At 39.0% G+C, this 18,871-nt stretch overlaps 1 protein-coding gene across 1 annotated transcript; it reads right to left on the bottom strand.

The window, feature by feature from the left end:
• Positions 1-5,144: 5,144 nt before the first annotated feature.
• Positions 5,145-6,654, bottom strand: LOC122395812 (basic helix-loop-helix neural transcription factor TAP). Its single transcript, XM_043393689.1, has 2 exons — positions 6,469-6,654; positions 5,145-5,654 (listed from the first exon to the last, which is right to left on the bottom strand). Exons 1-2 carry the CDS (start codon positions 6,652-6,654, stop codon positions 5,145-5,147), a joined length of 696 nt encoding a protein of 231 aa, XP_043249624.1.
• Positions 6,655-18,871: the final 12,217 nt, after the last annotated feature.

Below are 18,871 nucleotides of genomic sequence, written 5' to 3'. Positions count from 1 at the left end.
TTGTTAGGGACACATATTTTCTAGCAAAAACTAGCGTTACAAGTCTCTTTAATCCAGTGGAAATAAATAATTGAATTCTATCAAGGAAAATAGAATCGTAAGTTGAAGAACGTTTTCATCTTTCGAATTATTTTTTTTTTATAGAATCATCATTCATTTTGTAATATAATGTCGCAAGCAGCATCTTTACAGGCGGCTTAGCAATAAACATTCTCGTCTCGTCGTCATTAATTCAATTTACTCTCGAAAGGGGCGTCGATCCGAAGCTCAAATAAGGCTTTCCATATTTTAGCGAGGCACCGCGTCGCAACGCAGAGAATTCTGTGGTGTTCGCGGGGTGTGTTCCATGACGTAGTAGCCTAACCGGCATTGTTCGTGGTTTACCACAAAGGCCTGCAAATGCCAACTTGCAATGAAAAGCCCTCTACCCTACGCACTCCGTCTAAACAGATGCCGAAATACGATACCGAAAGATGTTTGTCTGAATCTTCTTTTTACACCCTCCGCTATCCGCCGATAGTCTTTTGGGGTAAACACGCACGAGGGTGGTTTCGTTTCTCGATCGACGTTACTTTTGTTCGATTTAATTTTCCATTGAAACGCGCTGTTCAGCCCTACTTAATTTGAACCAAATTGAGCCGCGGACGGAAGATAAAAGACGATTATTTGACAAGATTGCAGTACAAAATTGCAAAGGGACCTTTGTATGTTCCAAATTGTCTTATTATGCTTGAAAATCGAATTGCAAATGGTGCTGCATCAGTATTAGGAAGAAATAAAAGTTTCGATCTCTCTGCGGCATTATTGGGAACAAAACTATAATTCAGCAAGTGCTTGAAATATTTTCGAATACATTAATAAGACATTTAGTCATCAATCTTCGTTCGAGTCATCAGAGATTGGTCAAAGCAACTTTTCACAAGATAAATCGAAGAGTTTCTTTAGAGTTTGCAAAATACCTTTGATTTTTCAATGTATTTGACACTCGAGGCTCAATCTTTCCGATGAATTATTCCATTAAGAGGGGTTTCGCGTCGTAGAGGCAGCCATTAATCTTCGATTAAGTGTTCAGCGATTGGTCAAGGTAATTTCACGAATTTTCATGAATTAGGAAAACTGGTCTCCCCTTTTCGAACTCGTCTACGGTACCCTCGGCTTCTACCCGTGCTCTCCACGGGGGAGCACCTCTGTCAGCCACCAGTATGTCACCATACAGACCAGCGCCCCGGTACAATGAGGGCCCTACGAGCGATCGATATGTGCACTCGACGGAAACGACCCAACGAAAGGTCGATCAAAGCGAAATCACTGCGACTGGAAATGCGGTGGCTCGATGTTTATGGCCTGTAAAAAATTTCTCGACGAATCTTTGTTTAAACCGAACGGCGAACTCGACCCGTCGGGAGCATTGTTTGCAACGTCAGTTTGGACGCTCAGACGTATCGACGATTTGGCATTGGTCGATACGCTTAAAAAGTAATTCATTCTTTCTGTTGAGAAACCATGGTCGCCATCTACAATTTTTACTGTTCGAGAAGTAAATATTCTGCAAACCCTTAAATGAACACAAACTAATTTTCTTGGTACCTTTGTGTTAACTCAATAAATTAAAAGAAAATATAAACATTGGATAAAGTAATTTTCAGATACACTTTTGCATTGCCTGGCGTTCTTGTTGTCTGTGCACAAAAGGCTGAAATTCTATTTTCGTTTATGGTCCGTCTTCGACGATTTTGATCATTTGAATCTGCATTGTATTAACATAATTTCAAGAAATAAATCACTCCTGTCTCTGATGTCTAATTTTTCCAGCATTGCACCCCTAAAGTTGGAAGCAGTCACGGGGTGCAAAGGCCACGGCAAAAACTGATTGAATCCCCCCAAAATCCAACACCTTTACGGCTCCTGGCCGTCTGTCGTGCTATGCACACAGTTCCATGTCGCTGGCATAATGGTTCCATTGAAGCATTACCATTATTGGCGAGATTTGGGGAAACGATCGAGCGTGCTAACGGATTCGTCGCAGCTTGCAGCTTGTTTGCAAATAGGCCTTGTATACGAAATTATTGATCAAGTCGTAAACTGCGTAGCCGCGAGAAAAATAGTTTTCCTAATTCTGTGCGCGACAGAGACGCATATACTATTAGAAAATTACAAGTTTCACCTTTCCTACCAGCCTATAAACAAACCCATCGATCCTACGTTTGATGAAATAAAAATCGAACATTCAGAAAATTCTATCGATCATCGAGAAGCACCACTTCCACAAGAAAACAATTTCCATAACAAGAACAAGTGGGTGTTTCATTTTCGCAACACGGTGGCCAAGTGTTAGGAAAATAAATATGGATCGTTCGATCAAACGGAGAGCGAACGGGGCGGGAACTATCAAAATATCTGAACTGTTGATCGCAGAATGGAAAAATAATATTTGCCCGGCGGTCTCGAAACTTCTGTCTCGACATTCTGGCCATTCACCCTGTTCTACCAATAATATTTATTCGTACACGAAAATTGCGAAATTTTTATTCCCATTCAGCGATCACTTCGTTACAGATATACGTTAAATACTTGGAATGAACGGTTTTATAATTTTGCCATGAATCGAAATAGGTGAAAATGACGCGTTACTTCGAGTTCGAGGGAAGAATATCGCAGGTTGCAAGGTTGATTTTTTCGATCGTAACTAATTTTGACCATTCTAAAGTCATGTTCCTGGTGTAATCCGTCGGATTAGGCGGGTAGGTGTAATTTCAGGCGCAACTTGTGATACATCTGCCCCGCAGTGATTTCCACAAAGGACACGTGACCTGGCACGTGTGCATTCATTCTTGAACAGGACTTCATTCCTGCAAAGTGGTCCGAGCACGCTCGTTTGTAAGACGATAACTGGTTTAAACGTAGCTTTTGTGTTTGCGTATCTATTCGCTCTCTTTCGAACGATAGCTTTATTACTGAACGGAAACGTGGTTTATCTATCATCGCTTATACGCCATAATATTTCATAGAGGAAGACGCGACTGATTGGCAGTGTTTTAACAATTATAGCACGCACTTTTAATGCTTCTACTGCTGGCGTGTGTAGAATACGTAGATTTTTTAGTTATAATAATTTTATTTATTTCTTAACATTCTGGCAATTGCTGGTCTTATTCGAGAGACATCAAATTATTCTACATTCTTTCCCTATTTTTCTGCACATGTTTTTCTTTATGCATTTTATTGCAAATACTGTTTAGACGTCGTGGTTTTGTTTCTGATTCGAACTTTAAAATTCAAACCGTATCTATTTGCAGAACGAGAGGAAAATCCGCATAGAATTCTTTAACACATTCATTGTCAAGAATTTGGAATTGTTTATTTCGTTACTTTAACTTTCAAAAGTTTTCGCGTTACTCAGACAAGATAGTAGTTTTGCTGAGTGTTAGTACAAACGAAGTGCCTGAGGCATCTTAAATATTTCATCCGAAACTAATATTTTCAAATACTGAACTTGATCAATATGGCAACGAACAGAGTTTTCGAGGTGAAAGTGATAAAGCACAGTGGGCTAGGTAAAATATGATTTATTGATAAGATATAAATTCTGTACAATATATATTCCCTGAATCGATGACTTTACAGTCAGATAAGAGCACTGACGGAGATGTACGCTTAAATTAACCTAAACCTAGAAACGAAGGGTGAGATCATGCGTTCGAGATCAACCTAAGAACATCGATGACTAGAAAATAAAGGAACGCGATTTAGTACGTGTTTGGTGAAACATACGAGAATCTTATATCGATTCCTTCGCAATCAGAATATCGAAACTAAAAATCTTGCTACGATCGATCTACGGCTAAATCTTAATCCTAGAAATTCGTTGCAAATAGAATGCTCTCTTACAAAGTAAATAACGATCATTTTTTCGCAATGGCCTACTCTTTTTACAATCACGCTGCAATCGAACGATCTACGATTTCACGAATCGTCGTACTGGTCGTTTCGATCAAAATATAATTTACACGCAGCAGGGGAATCGTGTTGCTTGCAAATTATAACATAGTTGATGTACAATCGAAAGATTCGTCAGACCACTAAGTTGCAAGCTAATTACTGAATAGAAGTATCAAAGGGTAAGTGCCAAAATTAGATTGGGATTTCTCTTATAATTAACTGCTACGATATGTCAACAGATGAACGTTCAACATTGTGATCTAGTGAAATATTTTTGCTTTTGTAATAGATTTGTTTGACACGCAGCCCCTTTGATAGTTCCACTTTACAATTGTCTGATGGAGAAATCTATCAAACATTATTTTTAATCCTCTATTGCATATATTTGACAGAAAATACAAGAAACCAACCTCATCATTGGGGCATCTAATAGCTCTGCAGATCACTTATTATTTAGCTCGAAAATGAATTAATTCGTGCATATATAAATAATGAAGTAATAATTTCCTTTTCCAAAGGTAAAATAAAATTCATGCAATAGGGGATTACACTTTTCGTGTGCTACTTTAAAGGTACGCGGTGCAACACATTGTGTTTACTAAACATAAGTAAATTCTTTGGTTTACAGTCCCTGATATATAAATACTGTAGAAAATATGACACGGTTAAAAAGTTTCACGTAGCGGGAGTAATTAAAAATTATCAAAGGCTAGTTCTTTTTGTACGCAGGTGAAGATACATTGTTATTAATAATTCTATCTTTTACGAAGGGATTTGCACTCAGAAATTTGAATAAGTCTTCTACTTCGGGTCCCTTATAATAATTCGTCTATAGATTGATAATCTGTCACTATTTTGCACTGGTTTCACTGGCATATTTGAGCAGTTCCTACAACCACAATCCTATACAGTGTTAAAATACTGGCAATGGCTCGTGCAACGCGTTTCGAGAATAGTTTCATAATTTTAAAGCTCCAAAATATTTCCAAATCCATCGTAAACATCGAACATGGCAATGACTCGTGTTTCTAGACTATTTCCATTCTTCTCCCCTGATTTCATTATTTCGAAGCTTAAAAAGAATTCCTACTTTGAGAAGTCCGTGATCCTTCAATTTATCCACGAATCGATAAACTGGGCGACGGAACACCTTGAAAATTCCTCTGCCTTTGTACCGAATACCGTTCAACAGTCACAAAAATGTTCTAAAGACACTGGTACATGCTGTTGTGTCCCATGTGATGAGGCGTTTGCAGTTGATGCTGCGTATGGTACATCCTCTGATCGTAGCACGGTTGATACTGCATCGGTGGGCTGACGCTCTGGTCGCTGTAACAGTCGTATTCCTGCCACTCGGGGACGAATCTCTCCTGAGGATAGGGGAAACCAGCGTGCGACGGGCCCAACCGTTTCTGAGCCGCCACCGCGCAGCTTCCCGTCGAGGATGTGATCATGTTTCCGTTCTCGCCGATGCTGACCGTCACGTTTCCGACGTTCACGGTGATCTCGCCGGTTTCCGCGTTGCCCAGCGTCTGCGAGAGCGCCCAAATGTAGTTGTGGGCGAACCGGAGCGTCTCGATTTTCGTCAGCTTGGTGTCTTCCGGGAAGGTCGGCAACGCCATCCGGAGCCGCTCCAGGGCGTCGTTCAATGTGTGCATCCTGTGCCTCTCGCGATCGTTTGCCTTTATACGCCGGTTCCTTTTCAGCTTGAGCACCTGCGAACGAATCAATAGTTACCACGCGATCACCTCGATCGTCCCTTTTTATCTCGTGTCTTTCACGTTCTTTTCTGGGCGTCTCAGGACCGGAGGAAACTGAACGAAATCGAAGAAGTACGAAGTACTCAACCGTCCATAACTCATCGGACATTTTGCCCGTTTGTCTTGGAAAATGCAAAGTAAGGTATACAATTTTCCAAAGTGACTTTATTATCTCGCTTTCTTACATTTAGTCATTTTAAAATGAATAAGTAAACGCGTTTAAAATCGAAGGACTCGTGAAAAATGATACAGAAAAGTTGGAACTTTGTTAATGAAAACTAAAAGACAATTGTTTCTGGAATTCTGCCATTCATGTGAACGATCGTTTTCAAACTAAACAGACTCATACAAATATTTTAGCAAAATCCATGACATACAATATAAATTATATTTCTTTTATAATATTATGGATAAATAAGTATTAGTTTCATTTTATAATTCACATCTTCACAGTGTTAATTCATTTTTATTCTGCGTTTGTTAAGTGTCTGATGACTTGTGGACGAGAGTGTACATATGTACATAAATGTGGTAAATATGTGGAAGGATTCCTTATCAGTATGTAAAAGCAAATAAAAAATTGAAAAGGAATTGATCTGTTTTAAAATGTGATTAAAAAGCGCACTGAAAAATAGTGTATTTTATAATTCTGTGAAAAATTTAACAGGGATGAAATAAACAGATTCTTCAGATATTTTCATCGCCCTTTTGGATGTAGACAAATAGATCGTTGGGTGATTTTGTTACGATTCGAGGAAGTAATGCTTACCTGCGTAGGACTCTTGCACCGAGTACTTCTGGTCTTCTTGCGTTTCTCTTCCTTCGCCGGCGGAAACAGAGTGTCTGCTTGTATTTCGTGTTTGGGTGATTCGAAGCTCACGTCGAAGCCAGAGTCGGAGGAGCTTGAAAGTTCGTCGAAACCTCCTTCGCTGCAGAATGAATACTCCGAGGACATAGCTTGTGCTTCCTGAAAAGCAAATCCATGTTTCCTCCAATTTATTATTTCCGAATTTTCAGGTACTTAATTAACTTTCAAAAGCGTTGCCTAAATACTTTACATTACTGTTCGTAGCTTCTATAGATGACAATTTTTTCGAATTAAAGTCTCGCGCGATAACACTTTCGAATTCAAAATTATTATCGCTTACCTGATGAATCGATCGAAGGGAACAATCCTTGTTGAATTTATCCAGATCGATCACTTGGCACAAACTCGACGCGTACAGAGCTATTTCTACGAAACTGTTGCGCGAACGTCGGAAAATCTTTTCACGGCATAGCCGAGCGACCCGTTTTGCAGCGGGAGAAAAAGGAAATAAGAAACGAGGACTGTTCTAGGCGGGGTACAATTTTGTACTGTGAAAGTGGCATGGGGCTCTTAGAGCATATATACTGTCCCGGGGGTATTTTGCCCCCTCCATAAGGGCGGACCGCCTTCTATGGGGCACCGTACCAAGAGTTCACCCCATAATCACGACGGAGGGGCACCTAACGTTCACCCCACCACTTCCTCTGTATGCGTTAGATGCGTGCCACGGGTGATGTACTTAGTCGTCTAGTTTAGGAGATTAGAGGTTTCTAGGGCGATTACACCTCTTTACGGGTTTCATGGAAAAATTAATACAGAGTTCTGCGGCGTGATATCGAAATCTTTTGTGAATTTACAGCCTCGTAATATTGTACTCTCGGAAGCAGTGTACTTGTTTCGTTCGTGATCGAGCGCTTGCCATGTGTACTGCGGTGTACAGAGGGAGATCATTGCCAAGGTGCTCTTGCTATGCGTACGATGTACGATAATCCTAACATTCACATTAGTATTTTATATACTAATATTTACACACTTTCAATTAATCAAAATTATTCAAAGAAGAATAAAGATATCCTCTTTTTTGAAAGTCTCTCCCCTTTCAAAATAAGTTTCAATAGTCTCTATTTTTTTGATATTCTTTGCGTCTTAAGAAATGATATACAAACGACGTATTATTAGACAAGTTATAAAATATGAAATTCATTTCTCGATTTTACCTTAGTCACTGCCCACAAAAATGTACGTTGGTTGTGTTCTCCCAGTCACTGCTATCAGGTTAAAATATTCAGCCTGAGATCGTCGTTCGACACTGCCCCGGAATACGTGGTTGAAAATAAATGGACGATAATCTAATAAAACCAACCACGGCCATATGTCGCACTCGCTAATCAGCTGATAATGCTCGGGACATCGCTATAGAAACGAGCAGGTAGATCGGCTTGAATAGGAAAATTTTCTACCGAGGGGTAATTCCTACGATTAATCAATGACTGATAATTCTTTCTGCTTTCTATCCTAGTTCGATATTACACGCATATATTTAATAAAACTAAGACATCGTTTAAAGAAAAACAAATGTTTTAATGTACAAAACATTTCACCAATAATCTACTTTCACAGATAATTGTTCATATAAATATTAAGAACACAGTTTCATGGAATTACATTTCTATACTAAGATACCAATATTTAATATCAGCATATTGATCAAAGGTAGTTAACGAGATTTGAAAGAAATCAGAAAATTTTTAATTCATTTCACATTTTGAAATATTGCATTATTATGGAAATTAATTAACAGATGAGGAATATTAGTCTTCATCAAACCTTAGTAAATATGGTTTCATACTAACTTATTTGATCCGCAATAATTTTAATAATTAACTTCTAATTAAATACGATATTATTTATATTTCGACATCAAGTTTTACGCGAAGAGGACCTGAAAAATAATGTTCAAACGTTTAAAAAAATCATCGTTACTTTTTTCTTCGTTTCCGTCGTTTCATAAGTACCTTTGTGAATTTTGTTAGTTCCATCAGGGGATGACATATTTGTTTCATGAGTTTGATGCGTCGCAATTTGCTTCTGCTCAATCGTATGCACCGGAAGAGCTAATCCCAGACCGAGTCCTCGGGAACTAGGCAATTGCACTCGAGTGTACGCATTTTCCTGGCTCCCACGAAATATCAGTTTGCACAGGGATCATCGGTAGCGCGATAGGACAAGCGGTAATCGATGGTTTCGACAAGTATTAACACCTATCAATCACAGTCGCGGCCGATTAATCAAGAAAGTCGACCGAATGAACAGACAGGTATTTCGACAATTCGTCGATTCGATCGCGTCTTCCTGAATGACCATTTTCCCGCGCGATTTGCAGAGAAACACGCAAGATCGACTTGAGAAGGGAATGAACAATATCGTGGCCACGTGTAACTTGTTTGCATAACGATTTGTTATCGATAGTATATTCGCGCATCCTAAGTGTACTGTCAATAATTTGTTCGTTGAAAACAAACAGGTCTTGCCCCCGATGCGGAAACCACCGTTCACTTCCGACCAGCGACCGTTCACTGTGATTTATGGCCAGCTTTGATATACCATGTCGCAGCGAAACTTTCGTTTATTCGGTACAAATAGCAATACGATATAAAATTTTAAAAATATTAGATTTCGTTGTCTGGTGCAAGGTTATCAATATAGACTATCATGTATTATTTCTCTATCACATTTGGATGCACTGATTTATGCAACTGGTCATTTGCACTAAAAAGTAACAAAAAGTATTCATATCTTCTTAAACCTCGAAATTTAATTGGTCGTCATATTGTTCACAAATATTTTTTTACATTTAAATCAACAGTAACAGTATTTGATATTGAAGATTAAGAACATATTACTTTATACTGTTAAGTAGAATATTCAACACACATTTTCCTGCAAGCAATATTTACAAAGTTGTCAAACTAGTTTCAGTTGATAAACCATTCCTACAGTTGCCTCGATACCGCAGGAACTGGTACATTCAATTAATCGTTACTGCCCTTGGACGATGTAATAGATTATAATTAATAACTGCTGGGAATCGTTTCCTTGCAAATTGAAAAATTGTAAAGGGTCGATGAAAAGAAAATGAGTAAGACGCTTCGTGTACAACGACAGTAAATTTTTAGAGGAACTTGTTTCTTTCGTCAATCCTCAAACAAGCTGGAAGTGTTCTTAACCTCTTCTCCGATGCGCGATAATGGTTCCTGTTATTCGTATTATACCATTACTGATGTACGATAGTAGTTTAGAACACGCGAGCGCAGTAATTGCATTGGACGTCAGCTACTGGTTTTTGCCTCAAATTTCACCCGTACAGTAAACGGAAGACGGATAATGATACATTTAATGAGTGAAAATTATGAAACTGCTGGACCATAATATTTATATAATTGCAACGTTTCCGACTGATAATTTCCTCAACGTCTCATAGTCAGTCATTTCCTCTTATTTATTATTGTTTGCGCTTTCTGTGCAAACTGAAATACCTGACACGAATTTCTCGTGCAACTTACTACTATCGTCAGATGAATACACCAAAATTAGGTTCGAAGCAAAGAATTATATTACACAAAGAGGACACTTCTCGAAAGAAGAAATTTTTACCAGCGGGAAGAACTTGCCACAGTTTTAGGCTTTTTTAAAATTTTCATACGTGTTATTATTTACTAAATCAATTTGAAATTTCTTGTTGATATCTGTCTGGCACCTTCAGTTTTCTACTGTTCGTGAATTTACGATCGGTTACGTTTGAGTTCTTCCCGTCGAGGCTCACCTCTTCAAAGATAAAATAGGCTGTCCTAGGTCGATTAAACTCGATCGCGTGCCATCAATGGAATTGATGCTACGTGATTTGCATGATACGGTTTGATACGATTCGATCGACTCTATTGAACTGACACTATACGAGAGCCGTGCATAATGCCACTCTTTACGGGTCACATTTGCATCCAAGGTGCTCATCGATATCGTTCGCGAATATGCACCGGTAAACGAGAATGTTTCATCATCTAGAAATATTGCAATTTTGTATCCTCTGAAATATGTTTACGTCTTGTAAACGTTAAGACCATACACTTACACGTTCCCAATAATTGATAGAATTTTAATTTAAAAAATTCTTTATGTAGGATAAGTGCACCTATTTTCAACTTCAACCTAGTCATCGAATTAATTTATTCCAGTAATATGATTATTAACAGTTTTGTTAAAGCATTATATATTTTTAGTATACTATACACTTATAACACATTGGCACTAGCAACGCTGTAATCATTATTTATATCTTGGCAAAGAAATAAAATTACTAAACAAGTAACAGGTTAAATGACTCGTTGCTTCAAAATTTAAATATAAATTAAATTGTTTTTGCAACGTAAAATTTTATCACACTATAACATATGCAAAATATAATACTCATAGTTTTTTATTATCATTCAAAAACAGAGATGCTTAACAAATTTCAATATAAATTGAATTTTATGCACAAAATTTTATTCGAGTCATAAAGAAGACGACAGTGATCTTGATATTTCTGACGAAGTTCAAACTATTACAGTTTCGCTGAAATTATTACAAAAAATTCTGTTTAACGATTCTAGCTAAATCTTTATCGCCGTGAAAGTTACGGTTAAAAGATATTTTACGACAAACTGATCGCGCGAAAGTCAGAACTTGATAGACGTAATGTTTCCTGCGGTATAGAAAATGACTCGACATTATTATTTTTAGCTCCTTGATCTTAGAATGTTACTTTTCCACTTAAATATCGAAGATAAATATCGATAGTGTAAAAGCGTTCACGCTTTACATTTCAGATCATGTTTTTACATTCGCATGACTTTTTTTGAAGCAAGAAAGGTTTCCTGTTAACAAACCGTGAAAATATTGCAAACATAGCTGTAATTAAAAAGCGTGTTAAAACTTCTACTTGAAACAATAACATGCTTTCTGGTTGTGTTTGCATAAGCCTACTTTCTCTGTCTAATTACGTTATTATGACAGGTGTTCTAATACTTTTAATAACGCGATTTAGCGCTAGGCTTTCGTTTCTCTACATTTTTATAACCAATACCATTTTAATCAGATTAAATCAAAATTTTCTTGACACGACCAACAGTCTTATACTTTCGGTGTCTTAATTCTTAGGTAAATGAATACACTTCGTACGAATATTAAGATCGTTACAGAATATATTTGTTTACCTGAGAATCTGTCGAAAAGAACGTCTACGATCGAAGCTCGTTTTCTAAACCTGCGTCAACCCCCAAAAGTGGCTGTCTACCCTCTTTCGTGAAAGGGCCCTACAGCGGCCAACCCTTTTCACACTTTGAAAATTCGTGCCATTTCGTCGATAAAAGGACGCCGTGAAATCGACGCCGTTTCAGACACATGTTCGATCTGCCCGCGGAAATATTGGGAATTACACGAAAGATTTGCTACCCGGAGCGTGGAGAATCGAAAATCAAATAAAAAAAGAAAAGGGGCGTGCAGGCACGCGGAGAACGAAATTGTCGAACGTGGAAAAGGGTTCGAGAAAGGCTTCGGTAACGATGCGCCCTAATTGGGTAATTTATCGGGCACGTCAATAAATAATACTTCTGCAGTTGGCCGCGCAGACCTCGTGACACGGATCGTTCTCTTTACTCGATTAATTTATGTACGTTCCTCCATCGATTTCGTTTCCCTGGAATGGCTCTTGCATAGTTGGAAAATATGTTCGGTTACTGATGCTTGGAAAATATTCAACGTAAAATAGAAAGCAAAATTTGTCGCTCCATTTCGAATTTACGACTTAATAAGTCAAACAAAATTTTATTTAAACCTTGCTTCGTTCGAATATCACCATTTCCGAGCATTGGTGCACTTTTTGAACAGGAAATGATTCAGCAATGACGATGTCATTCAACGTAAATGTATGAAGTTTTTTGTATTCAGCATGGAATTGTGGAGGAATGCACTTGCTTTCGAAACAGTACCAGAAAGTCATAAATCATTTTCTTGGAATAGCCAAAAAATTGTGAAATAAACAAATTTTTCTTTGGTCTAAAAATTTGCCTAACTCTGCATCGTAACAACCAAATTGTTACCGCCACATTACTGGTCATTTTAGCGTTATATTATTTAACAGAAAAATTGCACGGTGTGTCGCAGACTTAAAAGAATGCTCAGCAGGCTCGGTGATAATAGACTCGATCGCCTTAAAAGGTGTTACCTGCAAAAGGCGTGCGTCGTGAGAAGTGGGTTAACTAACTGGCAACACCCATGTTTCGTATAGTTCACGGGAGTTTTCCCAGACTCGTAACAAGCTTCGAGATAAACCACGCCGAGCGAAAGAAAGAGAGAAGACGCGATGATCTTTCTGCAAGAGACTCTTTATCCCACGGCTTTCTTCCTTTTACTTCGTGACAATGGTGGCGTCTATGAAGGCGCAGATGCGATCACTTACGTTGGCTGTCATTGTGTTACACCTGACACCACAGTGTTACGACAGACACGGGGATAAAGATGAGGTAACGATGATGCGTGCGTAGAAAGAGGAAAACATCTTCTTGTGCCTGTTACGGCGAGAGAACTAAGCATTCTGGGATTGTCATTAAGAACTGTTAAGCGGATCAGTACGGAATATCTATAATTATAGTACCAAAGGGTACTATCACGACCAGGACGTAATTCTCTTATGAATACCGTAATGGATGGAAAGAGCATCGTAATTGTCGCGGCAAAAAAGTATATTTTCTAGTTGATATACATTTTGTTCCAAACTTTTTTTTCGACATTAATAGAGTAAATATTTTTCTAACTAAACTTTTTGGAATTAACTGGAATACCTCGACGATACTCAGATTATCTCGATTTGCATTATTTTGTTTTTACTTTAGAATTTGGAAATTTTAATTTACCTCTTGCTGTATTAAGTAAATAAAGCAAATAATGAGATATTGCAATATAATAATTCATATATTTAGTATTTAGTCATTGGCATCAAATTGGCATACACTATCCCATCGATCATAAGAAACTGTAAAACTTTTCTCCCTTTCATTTTTATTCAATTAGAGTAGTTTTCAAATAAATGGATAGCAATGTCGTGCATACCCCGTACACTGTACTTTATATTTTATTTAGAGTTTACAAACAGTTATCAACTGACATTTAGCAATGCACAGTAGGTGCTGCCGGATAGGTATGCCTCTGAGAATGTCTTGACCTTCGACGCAAACGCTCGACGTTCGCATAAGAACGATTATTCCGCGCGTCTGCTGGTGATAACAATCTGGAATAAAGATGCCTCGATGAAGGAATATTCATTTTACCGAGGAACGCGTGCACGGTGCAGCCAAGTGTCATTTTTCCGTTGAAAATCCGCGCCATGGATCGCCAGGCGGATGCAATCGGAATCGTCCCGCTAAAGGGGAAAACAATCTCTGTCCGACTTTTGAGAGTCGGCCGATACTTTATCGTCGGAGGTGGAGCTGTTCGCCTCGGCCTTTGGTAACTGTACACGTCCCCTTCTCGTCTTTCCAGCAACGTCCTTCTCTGGCCACTTCGTTCTCTTCCTCTCCTTCCTCCTTCGATGTCCTCTTTTCCGCCATCCTGTTTTGTACGACCTTTCCTCGAGTCACGGATCCTTCCATTCGCCGCTCGCTGTACCCTCGGTGCACCGCGAACACTTGCCAAACCGAACTGCTCGCGATGGACATCACTTTTTAATCCTCCAATGTCAGTTGTCAACCTTTCACTCTCTTCAAGTACATTTTTCCAGACAGCTTCTACAGGGCGTTTCATAAAAAGTGAGCGTCACTTCGGTGATCGAACCACTTGATCGAGAGAAATTAGAATTATTCTTCGAACATCTTCTTTAATCCTCCACGGTGTTTTCAAACATCGTTAAAGACGCGTATGAAAATTCTAAACCAAATCCAGAATGTTGCTCCAAAAATTAGAATTGAGTAATCCCCTCTGAAATTATCTTCAACTCAAAACTTGATCGTCAACCCCTTAAGCGTCTTGTGAATTTGAAGATTCAAAGAAAAATTAGAATTATTCTCCAAATATTTTATCGAATCTTCTTAAACATGTATAAAAAGTTTTAGCCAAATCCAGAATGTTGCTCCAAAAGTAATAATCTGTAAAAGCGTCCTGTGAAAACAAAGTAGCATGAAGGAAGAAGTTGCGAATAATCTCGTTTCTGTCCTTTCAGCGACGTCCTTTCCCTCTCACTTTCCAGCGTTCCGCAATGACTTCGTCCTTTTTCACGATCCACGGAGCTGCCTTTTTCCGTCTCCATTCGTTCTCCAGACTGGCAAAGGAACGGAAAAAAAAACGTGGCTGTAGGGTAGCCCGTCGGCGGTCGAACTTTGCTCTTTTATAACCGACGCTAGTTACGAGCGTCTGGATTCCTGGTCTGTGAGAAAAACCGCAAGATGAAACCGACCTGGGCGCGAACATGCTCGCTTGACTTTGACGAGGGAACACTATTAACTACCAGGCACCAACCATGACGAAAATTTGCACGAACGTTCATCGATTCGATACAAGTGTTAATCCTCAGTGGATTTCCGGGTTTAATTCTACTCGAAGTTCAGTTTTATTGTTCTGCATTCCAGCATAGAGTATAATAATTGAATTTCTCGGCATTTGTGACTGTAAATTTGCAGTTTATTTTCAGAAATGTATTTGGTATTATTTTTGTTATTATTATTTACTAGTAATCCTCATCTTGAGATTCTTAGTGATCATACTGGCTATATTTCTTCATTTCAGAAAGATTTCACTGAAAAAAAGTGGACAATAAATAGAATTCAACTTACGTATGATTAGAGGTTTAAAATAATCGTGCAGAAATTAATTACAGAATTCTAGATCTTGTAGTTTTTGTCACATTTTCGTGATTTCAGACGACTATGCGGCGTCATGCTCGTTGCTCGCGCACGTGTGTGGTTTTTAGCGAACGCGTTCAGCATTATGCGTTGCACCCAGCTGAATGCAGCTCCGTTTCCTTGTTCCCGAACGATGCATTACAAGGATGCAGACCGCGATACGATCAGCATTGTTGAGCACCGGTTTAAATTTGAAGAAAGTAATAAACTGTGCATCATTGTGTTTCGTAAGACCACGATAATCTTTAATAATTAGCGGAGCTATCAAAGATTCTACAAAGTTGATAATCGATGTACTTTGGAAATAAGAATTTCAAAACAATGGAACATTTCGTTTGCGAAATTTCAGGCGTTTTGTTAGACACTGTTTCGATCCCAATTTAAAACGAAATAAACATTAAGGAATTATACATTTCTAACGTGAATATTTATACATTTGGAGGTCGTTTTCATTTCTTCGAATGGGAACGTATACTTTCATTTAGGTGACTTTGAAACTCCACTGAAGACAGTGACACTGTATACGTCGAATAATTATGTCACGTTGAACATGGCGCTGAAGTCACAGGTGATACACGATATCTGTTAGCTGAAATATTTTTCTTAACCGGACAGGTGTAGCTTTTAGTCCACGGTCAAAACAAATTTGAAGGGTTAAGATTAATTTAGAAAAAAATTTTTCAAACAAAGAATTTCTTTCAACAAAGAAATATTTAGAATAAAAACAGTTCTGTAACTAATTACAACAAAACTGTGTGTATAAAATTCATCTTGAAGTCTCTTAATCTTGTTCTACGAGTCAATCTCCATCATTCTCTTGCTACAAGCACTTGGAATTTCTGGAATTTGTTACGTTTAAAACGATTGTAAATAAGTAAATAAAGTAGAAAATTGTAATTACTCGTTCAACGTATGAACTGGTTGGATGTAATTTAGTCGAAGCAAGACATTCGTATGTAGACGATTTCCCCAGCGGATGTTTGTCAATTAAGAAAATATCTTAAGTATTATACGAATGCATCTCGAATACAAGTTCGCTTAAAAGCCAACGAACCAGCGAATATCACGACTGTTAATAGCAGCAATGAAGTACGTCGGACACAGAGGACAGTGTGGACAATTTTTTGAGATTATCAGCTTCATTCGTACCGTGTTCAAGAAATACAGCCACTCGAAGAAGATGATCTACCTCACGAAGTTAACTCTCGTTGGTTTCTGCTGATGTCTATCGCCGATCAACATGCTCCGCCACTTATTTCATTTACCAACGAAGCTGGATTCGTCAGAGATGGAACGGTTAATTTCCATAATACTCGCTGTTAGAAGAAAATCAAGAAATGCAAGGAATTCAAAGTATATAACATAACCAATTCTATTTTCCTTGATGAGAAATTAACAGGTTCATCTTATGTCAATTCATTGAATTCGCATGAATTATTGGAAGACGTTCCATTAGACGTTGAAAGGCACGAGTGATTTATGCATGATAATGCATCAACACGTATCAATCAAGCAGCCACATAGTTTTTAAACGAACGAGTTTCCAACATACCAGACGAGTCGTGTGACATTTAAAGAAAATAAATCTAGGACTCTCGAATTTTAACTCCAATCCTCCAAAAACGAAATATCGTTTTCCTGGACAATTCGAGGGGTTTATAAGAGTGAAATATCTTCGTCTAAGAGAGTCAGAAATTCCACGCGTCGCGCTCCCACCGTTTACACAAATCTAGACCTACGCGTCAATTACACAACTTTTACGGTCTTTCGCAATTGCTCTCATCTTCGATTTTATTGATCGTCCTTAATTGCGCCGTTTCGCGGCGGAAATGCCGAGGGAGCCTCGTTATCCCGCGCGGAGGCTCAGGTTTTCCAGGAACGCGTGTCTTCCTCGTTCCACGCAGCGTTCTTATCGGCGATCGTAAAGGAATGCACTGAAACATTGCCCACGAAACGACGATAAACGCTCGTGCGGAATTGCTGGTTACTCGTCTCGGATTATCGAGCGAGTGCACGCGTCCCGCGGGATGCGAGGAAGCTCTACGCGTAAGTATGCGCCTCAGGTGGCTTCCGTAAGTGTGTCGTGCGGCGTTTCCGGTAGGACGGTTCGGTGCTTCCAGGTTGCCAGCGTCCGTCGCGTGTGCGAGCGGCAAACTCGTTTCATAAAACACGGTTTGCAGGATAAATTACGTATGTACGAATTAAACGCGAAACGACTGGCTAATGTAGGATACACCGCGATCCTCCCGTGACAACTAGTCGTTCAACGGAGCTCTTCCTATGAGAATCACGTCTGAATTGTTGCGTGCTCGCAAGAGCAGCCGGAGCGATGAGAATGGGGCTACAATAGCATTAAATACGAGTCCGGTTGCTAAAGAGGACACTGAACCTCTTCGAGATGACGATTACCGTGATTTAATTCCGCGAGACATGCTTATTCCAAACTTTCTAAATCTTGAACCCGTCTCCTTATCTCAGCTTACGAATCGAAACTTTTGAACTTCGCGATTATTGCAATCAGTAGCGTTTGTATTCGATTGATTTATTTGTTAGTACCCTTACTATCCAATAGACGACGATCTTTCCAAACCTTGGGCTATTTTTAGATGACGACAATGGCGATTCTACGCATGTGATTTGATGTTTCGACAAAGGCGTCGCATTCTCATTCCTCTGGCGTCCTATTCGTACCAGGGTTGGGCAGAATTTTATTCGAATAGTATAGTATTCTCTATAGCTATTTATTCGCAACGTTTGTTATCAGCTAAACGAATTATACCATTTTAAAATAAAAATGAATTATAATTTATACCAAGACTTCAACATAAATTCGATCGTGAATGTAAACGTCTTCTAATATGCTCGAAGTATTTTTTAATTCGTTATTTTTTCTGCAAGATTTATGGTAGATTAATCGATCGTAACCTCTGACTTCAGACAATGTATATCTCGTATAATAAATAAACAAATAAATTTCGTATTAATACTCAAGCTGTCCGGATAAAAAGGAAAACAAACGTCGCGAAAGCAATTTTCATTTTTCCTACGATCCTACAAAATTCCAAGTACCATTTACTCGATTGCTGGTACGAGGTCTGTGCGGAACGCTCGAGTTTGAAATTCGTGTCAGTCCGAGCGATCGGTTGAAACGGAAAATTGCTCCAATCGGTGCCAGGCGAGCGAAATTCCTAAGTCAGAACGATCTTGATCCCTTCCGTGCCACATCTACGCACGATCCCGGCCATGATGGAACCACGAAAGACTCACCTGGCACGTCGAGGTACAAAAGAATCAAAAAGGTTCGCCCCCCTTTCGCTCGCAGTTACGGGGCACGGACTGTAGTCACTCCTTCGGCGAGCTGTTTCTCTCTCTCCCATTCCTTCCACTCCCATAGCAGAGGCCGCATACCTCCTTAGGATGCAGTGTAGACCTGT

This window comes from Colletes gigas, unplaced genomic scaffold (assembly GCF_013123115.1).
Source record: "Colletes gigas isolate AHSC1104 unplaced genomic scaffold, ASM1312311v1 Colletes_gigas_Sc00006, whole genome shotgun sequence".
NCBI lineage: Eukaryota > Metazoa > Arthropoda > Insecta > Hymenoptera > Colletidae > Colletes > Colletes gigas.
Note: the sequence above shows the minus strand (reverse complement) of the source record. Positions and strands in the feature narration are given on the sequence as shown.